The sequence below is a fragment of the Pleurodeles waltl genome, chromosome 4_2, assembly GCF_031143425.1.
Source record: "Pleurodeles waltl isolate 20211129_DDA chromosome 4_2, aPleWal1.hap1.20221129, whole genome shotgun sequence".
NCBI lineage: Eukaryota > Metazoa > Chordata > Amphibia > Caudata > Salamandridae > Pleurodeles > Pleurodeles waltl.
This window is the reverse complement of record NC_090443.1, coordinates 743165190-743182632: the sequence shown is the minus strand read 5'-3', so window position 1 is coordinate 743182632 and position 17443 is coordinate 743165190. Positions and strand designations below refer to the sequence as shown.

Genomic DNA, 17443 nt, shown 5'->3' with positions numbered 1-17443 from the left:
TGAATAAACGTGTTTATCCCTGGTGACACTCTATTTTATTGTATTGCTAAATGTGTAAAATTATCCCTCAGAACAGATGTTTAGTTATTTATTATTTTATTTCATGGTATGCAATGAGACCCCGACTATGCCTTTTCTGTTGTGGGTCACTTCTTATTCTATTAATTTTATTGTAATTGTTTCAAAACATGTCATAGAATGTTGTACCCTCGCAAAAAATGTAAGTATGGATCTTAGGAGGTAATGCCTTGTGTGATTGCATCTAGTCACCTTTTTAAGAGAAGAACATTTTATGACACAAATTCCATATGTGTACATACTTGCATGTGGATGATGTTTGGTAAAGATCCGTTCATTTACTTGGAAAACAGCACTCTGTCTTATGAACTGACCTGGAGTGCACTGAGAAATAGTTGCAAAATGTTGTAATAAATAGATCTCACACTAGTTTGTTTTTGATAAGATAGGGTAGTACAATGCATTTTTACATAGCTGAACCAATTTCATATACTTAAACTTTTCAAATGGTTAATCGCGGAATACCAGTGGAAGACTGAGTCCTCAGATTTAATTCTTTCATTCATGCATACCTTTTTATAATTGTATAACTTTTATAATTATTTTAGTACATTACAAATTCTGATATGTAGAACTAAAATGCTCTACCATAAACTCCTCGTACACTCAACTGAGCTTATTCTAGTCAATAATTACTCTTCTATACTAAAGTGACCGCTGAGGATAATCATGGCATACCGTTTCCACTAATAGAATAAAAAAAACATTTTCTGTATTTTTTTAAATATATGTTCTATTTTTTTGTAACTGAGAAAGCATTTTTTTCAAGCTTTTTGCAAATGTATTGGTACTGTGTACTTTATCAAGAATATTCAAACAAGTTGATGTGTGATCCCACTATTTTTTTCTTTTTTATTAGGTTCACAATTGGAATAGTCAGATTCTAACTAAACAGAAAGCTCTGCTTGCCAAACCTTCGTCAAAGTTAATATTTGTAAATAGACTGAAGGGAAGAAAGTTCAAAAGTAGTTCTTCAACAAAAGTTTTGCAGGACACCAGTAATACTAATGACAATAGCAATAGAGCTCCAGGTTTACAAAAGGTGAGTATATAGTTTTATATTGTGTTGCATTTCATTATTGCTCTGTAGTTATGATTGAGACTGTGTTTCCAAAGAAAAGACATTTTTTGATTTGCCTATAATTTTGACCCCATGGATGGTTTTGCAAGAAACATAAAAATTAATCAACTCAGCTAAGTTTTGGTATAAAACGTTTATGAAGATCTGTCTGGCTGGGGGGGGCATGGCGATTGAATGAAAAGTGTATAATTTCCCATTTTAGTCCCGTAGGGCGTTTTGCTGAACGATAGAGCTAAACCACTGAATGGTTTTGCACCAAACTTGGTATGAATGTAGAACTTTAATCAGAAAGCGTGCTTTATTAGTTTGCTTTAAGCCTGTGTTGGGAAACAAAAAAAATGATTTTGCCAGCCTTGGTAAAACTTAAGGCTTGGAGCCAACTCACAAGTTTCACACTGATGAAAAATAAATAAAAGCTTGTTCAAGGGTTTTTATTGTCCTTTGGTGCCCCGCTGCCTTGTGGATGAAGGAAATATCCAGAATGAGTGTTGGTGAGCTTTTGAGCAGTGGTCTCCAGGACCCACATTTGCCAGGGAAGCCAATTTGACCACTTCATGCTCTAAATACGTAACGCTCCAGGGGGAGGGTTAGAGCCCCAGGATCCTTGCACTGCCCCCTATTCCTTGTGCCTGTCTTGGAGAGGAGGGAGGAGACAGCAATACAGTACCCGCTTGTAGTTGAATGCAGGTTGGCAGTAAAACAGCTCCTGGTTTCCGAGCCAGCCCCATTGAGGCTGAACGAGTCACGAGTGAGCCAGCAGTATTCCTCTGCAGCCCCCAACCAAGACTGCATTTGGGTGCCTTCTTAGAGCCGGGCACTTGTTATTTAAAAAGAAAAGGTGCCCAAGAGCGCAAAAAAAGAATAGCTGATGACCTCCTGGCACGTCTGTGACAATCGCGTGACTGGATCAGCTGCGGAGAGGCTCACCCCCAGAGGCATGGGGTGGGTTAAAAAAATGTGCAAACCCTGTTTAGTTGTGTCCCATTATCTGAAATACAGCTCCTGTGTGAGCTAAAACACTTCTGGCATTCTCAAAACACTAAGGTAACAACAGGTGTTTTGGGAATGCCAGAAGTGTAACTGTCACCACAGGAGCCGTATTTCAGAATTTCTTTGGCTACTTTAAGTCTCCTAGGAAATTATATTTATGATCTTTGGGGAACTTTTCTTCAGTTTCAAGTGTTTATAGAGCTTTGACTTTTATCCTTATGGTTCTAGAGTGGCAGGGTCCTTCTCGTTGAGGCCCAGGGGTTTTTGCAGTACGCGTAAGAGTAGAAAAAAAATACTTATGCACACATTTCAGATCCTCTGTTTTTTCCTCTGTAGAGGCTGCTGTCGTGGACACTTTTGTGAATCGTCAGGCATACAAAGTTGGCGTTTGGTTGGGCAGGAAGACCAGAAGCCCCTTCGATTCACATACGTCATACCATGGACACTCGCAGTCTGGTGCTGCTGACCCTCTCCTCTCTCCAGACTCAGCGGCTGGGCTTCTCCTTGGGAAGACAGCTCCTGCTGGTCAAGGTGCTCCCTTATCCGCTCGTGGCTGGCTGGCAGGCACACATCTAGGTCTTGAGCTAACCCACTGCTTCTCCAGCTAGGGTCCAGGCTTCCAGCAATGTGTAATCAATCACCTGTGGCAGACTGGCTATTGGTGATACCAGCCTTTGAGCAACTCTTCGAATAGTGTGCAGAGTACACCCACTTGGTCATTCAAGCAACTTGGAACTGGAACCAAGTGAGAAAGTTTGGTTCCCACTTCATACATGATTTCCAGATGGGGATGTAGATCCGCTCTCTACAATTGACAAACTAGTTTGGAATGCTTACTTTGTAAAACATTATCTACTTTCTGCTCTTAACTGATAGTGATGTTGCGGGCTCCAAATTGAAGTACCAATAACATGAGTGTAATAAGTGTGAAGCACTACACTGGTTGTCATCAGCCTTCCTGAATGGGCAAACCAAGGTGAGACAAAAGTCTAAGGCCCTGCCTAGAAACTTCGCTTATTCTTTTCAACTGAATCTTCTGGTTCAGCCCCACTGCCCACACAATTAGCCAGGTGACATTGTTCAGCAAGGACTAATCAGCAATCCTCTGCTAAATAGATCACATTGAAATTATAAAGGCAGTTCTGTCTCTGCCACTCCACACTTCACTGTCTAGTAAGGCTCCGGGTCAGGAATGCAGGCAGTACTTCTCCACTTTTCTGAGTAGGCTGTACAACAAACTCCACTTTGTTCCATGTCAGAAACAGACAACCCAGAATGCATCCTACTGGCTACAACATACTCACACTTGTAAACAACATGGAGTCCTGTTACCAGGCACAGAAACAACATGTACTTGACATACAAATGGGGATGCCAGTTATTGGCACCCACTGATTCTGTGTTGAATCGAGCATGCCAGTGCATGCTTTGCTGACAGTAAGTCAAGAGTTCCTCAGATCTATATAGTGGTGGAACTGCAAGTTTGGTGGGGCTGGACCACTGCTAGTTTACTGCATTCCTTCCGCTGTCCTAAACTCTTAATGGGGCTCTTAGTCTCTCCTGGATTCTCCCCTGGCCATCACCTGGAATGGTGGATTCTATAGAGAATAGAGAGATTAATCTGACCAGGCACTATAGCATCAGGAGATGTTAGACCCCACTCATATCTTGGACCGGACTGCAGACTTTGACTGTGTGTTGTCTTTCATCCGCAACTTGGGCAGTTCTTTGAAACATGAGTTTGAATCTCAAGGGTAGGCGTGGGGCTTTGCTCACTTAGCCTCCATTTGAAGTACAGCATTTGCCACCTTTGGTGAAACTGCTCACAGCCCCAATGGAGATCCTGCCGCCTTAGGTACAGATGTCTGGGCCCCAGGTCCAGACTCACATTCAAGTCCACCTGTCCATACATGCATCACCAGTTCAGTTTCAGCTGTCTGGCCAGGATCTGCTCCTGACCCAACTCGCCCATCAGGTGTGGGTTATACTACTGTGGATCGATCTTCTAAGGTAAGAGGTAATCCAGAGCCTTACACCACAAATACCATCCCTGAACAAGACATTGCCATTTAATATTGACCAAGCCTTTGGAAGTGCTGTGTGTTGAAACGGCAGTGAACCTTCTTAGGCCCCTAAAGTTGGCCATTTATGCTCTGATGGTTATAATAGCCCAGCTACTCAATCTTGTCTTGACCTTGGAGACCATGTTTTCAAACAGGCTTGGGATATATGAAAAAGCCATTCTTGAATGCAGCTTCAGAGTTTAAGGATGGTGCGATACTATGGTGGCACAAACAGTGACCCTTTATCTTCTACCTGTGCACCAATTGTGATTGTCTCTTTCTGAATTAGCATAAATACTCATTCTCACTAGGGGATGTGCTGATGGTGAACAAGATAAAAAGATTCTTGTATGACTTTCTTCGGACTTGAGGGAAGCCAAGGATGCTCATTCATTGTAATGGCCTCACCAAGTTCAGGTCCCAGAATTGATCCATGTACTTAAGACAGATCACATCTATCTCTACCAAAAGTGAGACTTGTCTATGGAGGGAAGGAGGGAGCTATACCTACCACTTCTACCATCGCTCAACTTTAGTACAAAGTTTCTGTGGAGCCAACCTTTACTAAATTAGATGTCTTTTCAGAAAATACAGACAACCTGATGAATGCTGTAAAGTCCAATGACAGGAAGAAATGGTGATTCTAATGGATTGAGTTTTATTGAAAGAAATCACTTCTGTACCTGCTCAGTGGAGGATGTTATGTCTTATTAATGTCATCTGGCTGAAGCAGTGGTGCATGTGGACACCTCATAGACTTAACTTGCAACAACTGGGACTCATTATTATAGATCTGGGGGAGCCGTTCTCTCATTGTGGCCACCTAAAGACATCTGACCAACCTAATGCACCTATTTGTTTCTTTGTACTTCAGTCTGATCCTGGGCAAACTTATTCATAAACCTTTTGAGCCACTGGCTTAGTATGACCTGATGCTTCTCGCATGAAAAAAATCTATCTTGGCAATAATAATATTGGTCAGGTATACAAGTGAGCTACAAGTGCAGTGCTCCTCACATCTATTCTAATCTAATTGGCAAGTATAAGGTAGCTAGATGACTCTGCTGTAGGGATTCCTTTTGACCCATTCTGCTGAGAATCACAATATACACTTGATGCTTTTACTCTTGATGATCCAGGGACTTGTGTTACACTGACAAAAAGTTTGTAACAGTTGGAGACATTAAGTCTATGTGGCTGCTAAGGCCACCGTTGCAAAGAAAGTATGTCCTATTTTCATCCATTGCTACACTCCGTATGGTGTCCAGTCTTCATCTGGTCTTTGGCTTAGGAGGTTTTGGTGGTGTGCTGTAGGCATTTACCTGACAGATATCTATGACTGCAGGCAGAAAGGGCTATCTCTTGTGTAGTGTGATGCTAAGCGTGTCCAGGATGTCGTAAATAATCTGGTTGCTGGGATCTAAGCTGCCCAGCGCTGCTTTCCCTGCTTCCCTATCTTATTATCATAGCTTTAGAATCTACCAACAAAGTTGCAAATTAGCAAAACTATTACTTTTAGTCTACTGTCTCTTTCCTATTATCCTCGACATCTGACGTCGACCAAACATTACCTGATTAGCTCCTGCTCTCACCTAGAGAGCTGACACACAAAGATCTGAATTAATATTTTGAAATAGTTTCTGTCCCCATTTCTAGGTCGCAGGATTCTGGTTAAGATGATAATGTGCAGGAGCCTGGAGGTAAAAGGCAAACAATCACCATTACTGTAACTTTGTTCATTGTGCCCATTGACCTTTCATAAAGAAAGAAGAGTGATATTAGCAAGTTGGAAAAGAGGTTAAAAATGTAAAAGGTCATAGCTTTTTTTTGAAGGACCAAGTCCAAACTAGAGAATTAAGGTAGCTGACGTAGCAGGGTAGAAATGTGAGCAGGCAAAAGTTCCCCTGACACAAATTGCTATTTTGTAATGTGAGCCTTTTCTTGTGTGCAGCTCCTTTGAAAGTTAGGGCGTAGGTTGTCTTATGTTGGAACAGAACGAATTCACAGCATTGATCGAGTATACGTAATGCAATTCAACCCTGTTTCTCATTTTCTTTCAGAAAGCAAGTGCTGATGCTATTGGTGATGAAGGGTTCTTTGACTTGCTTAGTCGTTTTCAGAGCAACAGAATGGATGATCAGAGATGCTGCTTTCAGAATAAGGACTCCCTAACAGAAGATGCCGCAATATCCTCCACACCAGCTAAAACAATGAGAAAATGTAATAATATAAACAAATGTAACTCATATTTGAACTATATCTTCTTAAATACTGTATCGGCAAGATTCAGGGTAAGGGAGAAAAGAGACCACTATGAGTGGAAGAGGAATTCTGAAAAGCAAGCTTCCTAGCTCCTATTTGACTTTCACTTGTGTTATTTTTGATTGCAGCTTTATTTCAACTTTGTTATTCTTGCTCTGACTTTCTACCAACTGATTTGGAATTTCCTGCACCACAGAAAAAAACAGACACGCCTCACCCTGCCCACAGCCCTAGATCATTCATGTGAGATTCCGCCCAATTTGTTTTTTTCCACCCATTGGCAGAACACAATGAAAAAGCTTTTCCTGAAATGTCAACTTTTTTGATCGCTCCTTTCTTGAATGGAATGGTTTTTTTTTATTCTGATTGAGAATGTCAGACCAAATGGTGATAATGAATCTTGCTTCTGTTCGTAAATGGTTAAAGACTGGTTACAAGCAGCAATTAAAGTGAATCCAGTTCCTTGAAGTAACCAAATCTTAAGAGGTCTGCAAGTTCTGCTTTTGGGGGTTTTCATCTGGTGGATTCTGTTATATTCTGAACCGGATACCAGTGTTGATCAGGGTGGGTGAGTTTGCAGTGGATGTCAGTGGATGGCCATTTTCTGAAGCAGATAGTCTGTGCTGATAAGGTTCCTTAAGTTTTAATCACGTTTTAATATAAAAAGGTTGTTTACCATATCCCTTCTATCAGCAAAGAAGAACAAGAGTGTTGTTTGGTAAGATGAAGCAGCCTACAGTAGATAATTGAATATTTTGCATTGGTTCACAATACTTCACAGAAAAAATAGGCCCTTCAAATAGAAGGGTCTACCTGTCCAATGAGGAGAATATACTTCATACCCTATACCTTCATGGTACCCACCTTACTCTAAGAGTACTGTTTTGTATGCCTGATGAGCGCATATATATATATGTTCGATGGCATGTGTAGCTGCAGATACACATGCTGTGCACATCCCGCCATCTGGTGTTGGGCTCGGAGTGTTACAAGTTGTTTTTCTTCGAAGAAGTCTTTTCGAGTCACGAGACCGAGGGACTCCTCCCATTTCGACTCCATTGCGCATGGGCGTCGACTCCATCTTAGATTGTTTTTTTTCCGTCATCGGGTTCGGACGTGTTCCTTTTCGCTCTGTGTTTCGGGTCAGAAAGTTAGTTAGAATCTCTGAAAAATCGTCGGTATTGTTTGCGTTCGGTATCGGGTTAGTCACAACAGATCGACACCGACTTTTGAAGCGCTCCGGTGGCCCTTCGGGGTTTTTTCGATCCCCCGTCGGGGCCTGGTCGGCCCGGCCACGTGTCTCTTCAAGACTGATGGAACGGACCCCATTCCGCTTCTGCCCAAAATGCCATAACAAGTATCCATATACAGATCAGAATCTGGTCTGTAACTTGTGTTTGTCGCCGGAACACAAGGAAGATACTTGTGAAGCCTGTCGAGCGTTTCGGTCCAGGAAGACTGCAAATGGTGTCGGCGCCGACAGGACAAGAGCGTTTCGAAGAGAAGGAAGAAACATTCTCCATCCAGGAATCGGACTCGGATGAGATCGATCCTGAGGAAATGCCGAAAACCGTGAGTAAGACATCGAAACACAAAGCTCACGAAAAAACCACTAAAGCCCAGGGGACGCCACCGCCAACAGGCCATGGCTTAACCCGAAAAAATAGGTGACCGATCATCGGCACCGAAAAAGGGCACGCTGGGGGCGAAGTCATCCGACTCCGGTCGAGATACCGCCACACAGCAATCTCGGGCTCGAGATAGTGGCTCCGAGCAAGTTCGGCACCGAGATAGCGGCACCGAAATGGGTCGACACCGAGAGACCACGACGCCGAAAGTAAAGAAGGTTTCGGCGGAACCGAAAAAACCAGCCAAAAAGGTTTCGATACCGAAACATCCGGCATCGGAACCGAAAACAAGTTCCTACACTGAGGAACAAGGACTGTCCACACAAATGAAGACACATAGATTTGGACAGGAATTAGAAACAATAGAGCCAGACTATACACAAAGAAGGCTCCATATCCAAAAAGAAACAGGGAAGATCAGTACTCTCCCTCCGATTAAAATAAAACGCAAGCTTGCCTTTCAAGAAAAAGACAAGCAGCCACAGGCAAAGGTGGCTAAACAAGTAACCCCGCCACCATCTCCACAATGCTCTCCGCAACCATCACCTGTAGCCACTCCACCAATGATGCAATCCCCAACGCATACAGGAATGAGTCAAGATGACCCTGACGCATGGGACCTTTATGACGCACCAGTGTCAGATAATAGTCCTGAATGTTATCCAGCTAGACCGTCGCCACCAGAGGATAGTACAGCCTACGCACAGGTGGTGTCGAGAGCAGCGGCATTTCATAATGTCAGCCTGCATGCTGAGCCCATTGAAGACGACTTTCTTTTTAACACACTGTCGTCCACACACAGCCACTATCAAACTCTTCCTATGCTACCCTGAATGCTAAAACACTCCAAACAAGTGTTTGAAGAGCCTGTAAAAGGAAGGGCCATTACTCCAAGAGTGGAGAAAAAATATAAACCGCCACCAACAGACCCCGTGTACATCACACAACAGCTAACACCGGACTCAGTTGTAGTAGGGGCAGCGCGCAAAAGAGCGAACTCACATACTTCAGGAGATGCACCACCTCCAGATAAAGAAAGTAGGAAATTCGACGCAGCAGGCAAAAGGGTGGCGGCACAGGCAGCAAACCAGTGGCGTATTGTCAATTCACAGGCTTTGTTGGCCAGACACGACAGGGCCCATTGGGACGAAATGCAACACTTTATAGAACATTTGCCCAAGGAGTTCCAAAAGAGAGCGCTGCAGGTCGTAGAAGAAGGACAGAGTATCTCCAACAATCAGATACGGTCAGCAATGGATGCTGCAGACACAGCTGCTAGAACTGTCAACACAGCAGTAACAATAAGGAGACATGCATGGCTGCGTACATCAGGATTTAAACCAGAAATACAGCAAGCTGTGCTGAATATGCCATTCAACGGACAGCAGTTGTTTGGGCCGGAGGTGGACACTGCGATCGAAAAACTTAAAAAAGACACTGACACGGCCAAAGCCATGGGCGCACTCTACTCCCCACAGGGCAGAGGCACATTTCGAAAAACACAGTTTAGAGGGGGGTTTCGAGGACAAAGCACAGAACCCACAACCTCACAAACAAGACCCTCTTACCAGAGCCAGTATCAGCGGGGAAGTTTTCGGGGACAATATAGAGGGGGACAATTCCAAAAGAATAGAGGAAAGTTCCAAAGTCCCAAAACTCTTCAAAACAAGCAGTGACTTCCAAGTCACACATCCCCAACACATAACATCTGTTGGGGGGAGACTGACCAAATTTTACAAACATTGGGAGGAAATAACAACAGACACTTGGGTCCTAGCAATTATCCAGCATGGTTATTGCATAGAATTTCTCAAATTCCCTCCAAACGTCCCACCGAAAACACACAATATGTCAAAACAACATATAGATCTCCTAGGAATAGAGGTTCAGGCATTGCTACTAAAAGAAGCAATAGAATTACTACCAAAACACCAGAAAGGAACAGGAATTTACTCTCTGTACTTTCTCATACCCAAAAAAGACAAAACTCTGAGACCTATATTAGATCTCCGAACATTAAATACCTACATCAAATCAGATCACTTTCACATGGTGACATTACAAGACGTAATCCCACTACTCAAACAACAAGACTACATGACAACACTAGACCTAAAGGATGCATATTTCCATATACCGATACATCCTTCACACAGAAAGTACTTAAGGTTTGTATTCCAAGGGATACATTACCAATTCAAAGTGTTGCCATTCGGAATAACAACTGCGCCAAGAGTTTTTACAAAGTGCCTCGCAGTCGTAGCTGCACATATCAGAAGGCAGCAAATACATGTGTTCCCGTACCTAGACGATTGGTTAATCAAAACCAACACGCTAGAAAAGTGTTCACAACACACAAAAAATGTCATAGAAACCCTCCACAAACTAGGTTTCTCAATCAACTACACAAAGTCACACCTTATACCGTGTCAAACACAGCAATACTTAGGGGCGACAATCAACACAGCAAAAGGGATTGCCACTCCAAGTCCACAAAGGGTTCAGGCATTTCACAATGTAATACAGGCCATGTATTCAAAACAAAAAATACAAGTCAAAATGGTGATGAAACTCCTAGGCATGATGTCCTCATGCATAGCCATTGTCCCAAATGCAAGGTTGCACATGCGACCCTTACAACAGTGCCTAGCATCACAGTGGTCACAGGCACAGGGTCAACTTCTAGATCTGGTGTTGGTAGACCGCCAAGCATACACCTCGCTTCAAAGGTGGAACAGTATAAATTTAAACAAAGTGCGGCCTTTCCAAGACCCAGTGCCACAATATGTAATAACGACAGACGCCTCCGTGATAGGGTGGGGAGCACACCTCAATCAATACAGCATCCAAGGACAATGGGACACTCACCAAAAACAGTTTCACATGAATCACTTAGAACTATTGGCAGTATTTCTAGCGCTCAAAGCATCTCAACCCATAATAAGCCACAAACACATTCTTGTCAAGACAGACAACATGACAACGATGTATTACCTAAACAAACAGGGAGGGACACACTCAACACAGTTGTGTCTCCTGGCACAGAGAATATGGCATTGGGCGATTCACAACCACATTCGTCTAATAGCTCAATTTATTCCAGGAATTCAGAATCAGTTAGCAGACAATCTCTCTCGGGATCACCAACAGATCCACGAATGGGAGATTCACCCCCAAATACTGAATACTTACTTCCAGAGTTGGGGAACACCACAAATAGATCTATTTGCAACAAAGGAAAACGCAAAATGCCAAAACTTCGCATCCAGGTACCCACAAGATCAGTCTCAGGGCAATGCGTTATGGATGAGCTGGTCAGGGATATTTGCTTACGCTTTTCCCCCTCTCCCATTCCTTCCATATCTAGTAAACAAGTTGAGTCAAAACAAACTCAAACTCATACTAATAGCGCCAACCTTGGTACACAACACTACTAGACCTCTCAGTAGTGCCTCATGTCAAACTACCAAACAGACCAGATCTGTTAACGCAACACAAACAACAGATCAGACACCCAAATCCAGCATCGCTGAATCTAGCAATCTGGCTCCTGAAGTCCTAGAGTTCGGACACTTATACCTTACACATGAATGTATGGAGGTCATAAAGCAAGCTAGGAAACCTACCACTAGACATTGCTATGCAAATAAGTGGAAAAGATTTGTTTATTACTGCCATAATAATCAAATTCAACCCTTACACGCATCTGCCAAAGACATCGTAGGATACTTACTACATTTGCAGAAGTCCAAGCTAGCTTTTTCTTCCATCAAGATACATCTTACAGCAATTTCAGCTTACCTGCAAATTACGCACTCACCTTCTCTATTTAGGATACCAGTCATAAAAGCATTTATGGAAGGTCTAAAGAGAATTATGCCACCAAGAACACCACCAGTTCCTTCATGGAACCTCAACATTGTCTTAACACGACTCATGGGTCCACCTTTTGAGCCCATGCACTCTTGTGAAATGCAATACTTAACATGGAAAGTTGCATTTTTAATTGCCACCACATCTTTAAGAAGAGTAAGTGAGATTCAAGCATTTACCATACAAGAACCATTTATTCAAATACACAAGCATAAAGTAGTTCTACGGACAAATCCTAAATTTTTACCAAAAGTCATATCACCGTTCCACTTAAATCAAACAGTAGAATTACCAGTGTTCTTCCCACAGCCAGGCTCTGTAGCTGAAAGAGCACTACATACATTAGACATCAAAAGAGCGTTAATGTACTACATTGACAGAACAAAACTAATTCGAAAAACAAAGCAACTATTTATTGCTTTCCAAAAACCTCATACAGGAAATCCAATTTCTAAACAAGGCATTGCTAGATGGATAGTGAAGTGCATTCAAACCTGTTATCTTAAAGCAAAAAGAGAACTGCCTATTACACCAATGGCACACTCAACTAGAAAGAAAGGTGCTACCATGGCCTTTCTAGGAAATATTCCAATGAACGAAATATGTAAGGCAGCTACATGGTCTACGCCTCATACATTTACCAAACACTACTGTGTAGATGTACTAACGGCACAACAAGCCACAGTAGGCCAAGCAGTACTACGAACATTGTTTCAAACAACTTCAACTCCTACAGGCTGAACCACCGCTTTTGGGGAGATAACGGCTTACTAGTCTATGCACAGCATGTGTATCTGCAGCTACCCATGCCATTGAACGGAAAATGTCACTTACCCAGTGTACATCTGTTCGTGGCATTAGTCGCTGCAGATTCACATGCGTCCACCCGCCTCCCCGGGAGCCTGTAGCCGTTTAGAAGTTGATCTTGAACATCTGTATATTTGTAAATATATTACTTTAAACTACATTATGTACATTACTCCATTGCATGGGCACTATTACTAGCATACACAACTCCTACCTCACCCTCTGCGGGAGAAAACAATCTAAGATGATGTCGACGCCCATGCGCAATGGAGTCGAAATGGGAGGAGTCCCTCGGTCTCGTGACTCGAAAAGACTTCTTCGAAGAAAAACAACTTGTAACACTCCGAGCCCAACACCAGATGGCGGGATGTGCACAGCATGTGAATCTGCAGCGACTAATGTCACGAACAGATGTACACTGGGTAAGTGACATTTTCCATATATATTATTTACTATTTACAGAGGATTTCCTAGCTTGTGGACTATTACACTTTCATTTGAGGGACAGAGTTGCTCCCTCTACAGATGGTGAGACCTTGTATTCATAAGATCGAGTATCCCTTACAGGGGACTTGTAATTAACAAATCCATAGGAGTGTCAGTATATTAATTAAGAAACAGGGTAGTTGTCAAGAATGTATTCTTCGTCTAATTGGTAATGCAAGCTTAGGGTACTTTATAAGGATTATACAGCACGAAAGGTGTGTTTCCTATGTCTTTCTTGAAATGTCAAACAAGGTAGCAGCTGTTCTACACTATTTGTTATGTACGTTCTACTCTCCCGATGATATGGTAGTATTAGTTTTCTATTTTTGGTAGATTTGATTAATTGGAAATCAGCTCACCTTGGGACCTTTAAGACTTCCTTTGGTTTGGTCTTAAAGGTTTTATATCATATAGCCATTATAGTTTGTTGGATTTTCTACAAGTTGATATAGACATTTGTATGTTCATGATGTTTGAACATTATTCTTCTTTTTTGTGGCTTAAGTCAGGCTATCATGTGTCTTCATTGAGAAGTGTCTCTGTACATTTTGCTCATTCTCTTGTGTAAAATAATACTTAAAGGGACTCTTAGGAGTTACTTTGTGCTTTTGTGTTTGCATTCAAAGATTTCTTTCTTTTAAAGGGTTTTACCTTCATGGGTATTGTCTCTTCGTTAAGAAGATATTTATATCTGTTGTGCATTTAGGTGTTAATGCCTCATCTGGGTACAATTTTTTTCGTCGTGACCTGACTTTACTTGTGGTAGGTTGGGTTCACAGTTCAATCAGTGTTGTCATAATACTGAATATACAGAATTATTTTTATTCAAGAATTGTGTAAATTGTTTACATTTCTTTGCCTAAGTAACAGCTTTTCTAGTTCATCTGTAGATGAGTCTCATTCAGTACAAGAAGTACAAGAGAAGAGTCACATGTTCACATTGGTTTCTGCGCTTAAAAAAAAAATATATATATATATTCATATGTTCGATGGCATGTGTAGCTGCAGATACACATGCTGTGCATTATCCTGGCATCTAGTGTTGGGCTCGGAGTGTTACAAGTTGTTTTTCTTCAAAGAAGTCTATTTCATTTGTTACTACATAGGTATTTGTGTATTATATGCCTATGTCAGGTATATATATGTGTGTGTGTGTGTGTATATATATATATATATATATATATAATGTCTTGAACATGTTTTATAATCTCTAGCTAATTTTCCTGGGGCAAAGTATATTTATATTCAAATGGTTGCTATTGTTGTCTTCATCTACTTGTTAAAGAGGGCAATGTATGTTTTTTTTTCTGCCAGAGATATTCTATCTGTGTCTCATAGTGTAGGTCGGGTATGATATACCTTTACATGGTAAGAGGTATTGGTCAATAGCATGCTTGCTGCTCTGTGTTCTAGCAGGGTAGTACATGCAATTTCGATATACATATAAGAAAATATATATTTAAATTCATTACCTCATTTGGTAATTCTGTCCTACTGTCTTGGATAGAGCTTTTTATTCATATTTTCTTAATTTTTAGGATATCATTGCTGTGGTTCTTTCCACAGTATCGATGAGGTATTTGTGTATGGGTTTGCATCCCTTTGGGGGAGCGAGTAGTTTAATATTCATCTGTTCGCGTTTAAAACTGATTGGTCATGTTAAGATGTTTTTTCCTTATTACATGTTTTTGAATGTTCATGACTATATGTACCTTCCACGGTAAGGCTCACCTACATTATTGTGCTGTTTGGTTTGCTCTAGGCCAGTTTTGTTCTCGAGAAAATATTTTAATGGTATTGATCATGAGTGGTACTATCTCCATGCTATTATCGCTTTTATGAACTTTTAGTACTGTGGTCCTTTCTTATAGGTGTTCTTATGAATGCATGGTCTATTCCTCTTGTGCAAGACAGACCAGTTTTCTTCTGGTTAGAAATTTTCAGTGTTGTTGGGTCACTTCTGACACACAATTGACATACTAACGGATGAGCTTATTCCCATGCTTTTTATTCCTTCTGGTTTTATTTACCTGTGGTTCATTCCACAGGTTTTGATGTCATAGAGTATATTGTTACTCCCCTAATTATTATGTTTGTCCAGTCTTTTTCCCTTGTTCTAGACCAGTTCTGTCTCAGTTCCCAGTCCCTCCGCCTGGTTACGATGCTGTGCATTGTCTCTATTAGATGAACAAGTTAATTAACTTCCATAACTCATTACCTGTTAGAAACAGGATCTAGCTGCAGATTCCTTAATGCCCTTCCAATCCTCCCCGCTTTGCAAACTGAGTCTTCTTTGGTCTCAGTGATTTCATTATGGAAATCAACACCTTGAATTAAGAATTTGGTGATTATTAGACACAAGGGTGTGTTTTATTCAAAGCACACTGTTTCGATAGGCAGTTTCTATGTGTGTCACCACGTTTTGAGTATGGAAAATATTAATGGAAGAAACTGTCGGTGCGTCAGCGAGGAGGTTGTATGGGAGAACGTTGACACAGAGTCGCATGATGCCCTCTACCAACCCGCAGACGTACTGTGGGGGGAAAGGTTTCCAGGTCCAGGCTTGCGCCTGAAGAAGATTATAAATTAAGGAATGTGCGGTTAGAACCTGTCCCTACCGGATAATGTGTAACTGAAGGTAAGTAGCTTTTTCTTCTGCACATGCAATGACAATCTGGAGCTCCACTACTAATTTTGGGAGATTTCCAACCACTTCCCAAACAATCTCACAGTGTGCTAAGGGGATAATGTCCCCACCAAATCCAACTGGTTTCAGCCATGCCAAAACTGCCACATGCCACAGGATGTAGTTGTTGGTCACGGATCTTCGCAAGATGTGTATTTAGTGTCTATGTTCATGACATGACTCTAAGTCCCTTGATAAGTGTGCCTTCATGCACTTGAAGGTGAGAAGAGGAGGTGAATGAGGAAAACAAGAAGTTGTGCGGCCTCTGCCTTGGTCCCTGCTCTCACTCCTAGCCACTGGCCCGAACTGTGTCCCAAGTCTGCTGTCATGACTATTCAGCATCACAGTCGAATTCCTCAGGTAAGTCAAAGTACAAATGCAGGAACAAGAAAGTGAAACTGTACTCAATCCCATCTCGCCTCTCTGACTCCTAAGACAAGGCACAAGGCTTCACAGTGTCAGACTGACTCACAGGTCTCCGACCACAGAACAGATTTCTCTGTTGGTCTCACTGCTCCCTTATTTTTCAGGGCTGTTGTCGACCTTGCAGCAAATTGATGCCTTCAAAGAGACCTTAAAGCACTTCTGGCTCCCTCCAGTGTGCCTTCTAGTACCATCGAGCCACAGGGTACTCTAGTCGGAATGCTGCTGGGGTTCTCTTTCAGGCTGGTTCCTTGTACTACTTACATGCGGTATACCAACGCCAGTACAGAATTCTACACCGGCCCTGAGATCCATGACAGTTCCTGCCACCCACACACCAATTCCAGAAGTTGATTCTGTGCCACTGCCATTATCGGACCCTGAACCGACATCAGCTCGAGGCCATCAATGTTGTGCCACAAAATTACAACAGTGAAACAAGTTGTCTTGCAGCTCAACTCTAACCCTGTGCCTCTGCCATTATGAAGCTACCAACAAGAGGCTCCATTATCCTTTTGGCTCGAACTCTGATCCTATGCCAGAGCACGGTGTACCCCAAAATTATGTTGATCATAATGGTGATGGCTTGCTTACCCCCTTGCTTTACTGATAATGCCTTATACTTTTATTTACAGAATGAAAGTGAGATTGATGCCTCTCCTGAGACAAGATCTCGATTTGCCACTTGGGCTACCAGTGGAAGAGAGTGCCTAATCTACAGTGATGTTTGGGAGGTCAGTGGACACTCTAGATTTATTGCTATCCTCCATTGAGACAGAATCAAATGCTGACAACAATTCTGCGTCCTGGGTCAGCAGCATCAGTGCCTTATTTCCTTTCAATGATGCCCTCAGAGATACTCTGATTGCTACTTGGTCGAAACCTTTTTCGTGCTCACCTGAATAGGCTGGTGGCCAGGTGTTATAGAACAGCCTGTGGTGACCCGTATTTTCACACCATGCACCCTACTCCAGAGAACCTTATTGTGCATGCCTAGACCCGTAATTTAAATATAAACTCTTTCTCAACCTCATCTCTGGATTAGGGAATCCTAGAGGACCAATGC

General features: G+C 42.1%; 1 protein-coding gene across 2 annotated transcripts in view; it reads left to right on the top strand.

The window, feature by feature from the left end:
* The window catches only part of GPSM2 (G protein signaling modulator 2), a 397434-nt gene that overhangs the window by 337411 nt on the left and 42580 nt on the right, over window positions 1–17443 (top strand). For both annotated transcript variants that reach the window (XM_069232396.1, XM_069232397.1), the window contains 2 exons: window positions 938–1120; window positions 6273–6432. In XM_069232396.1, the coding sequence (XP_069088497.1) occupies window positions 938–1120; window positions 6273–6432 (343 nt within the window). The remainder of the gene's footprint in view (window positions 1–937; window positions 1121–6272; window positions 6433–17443) is intronic.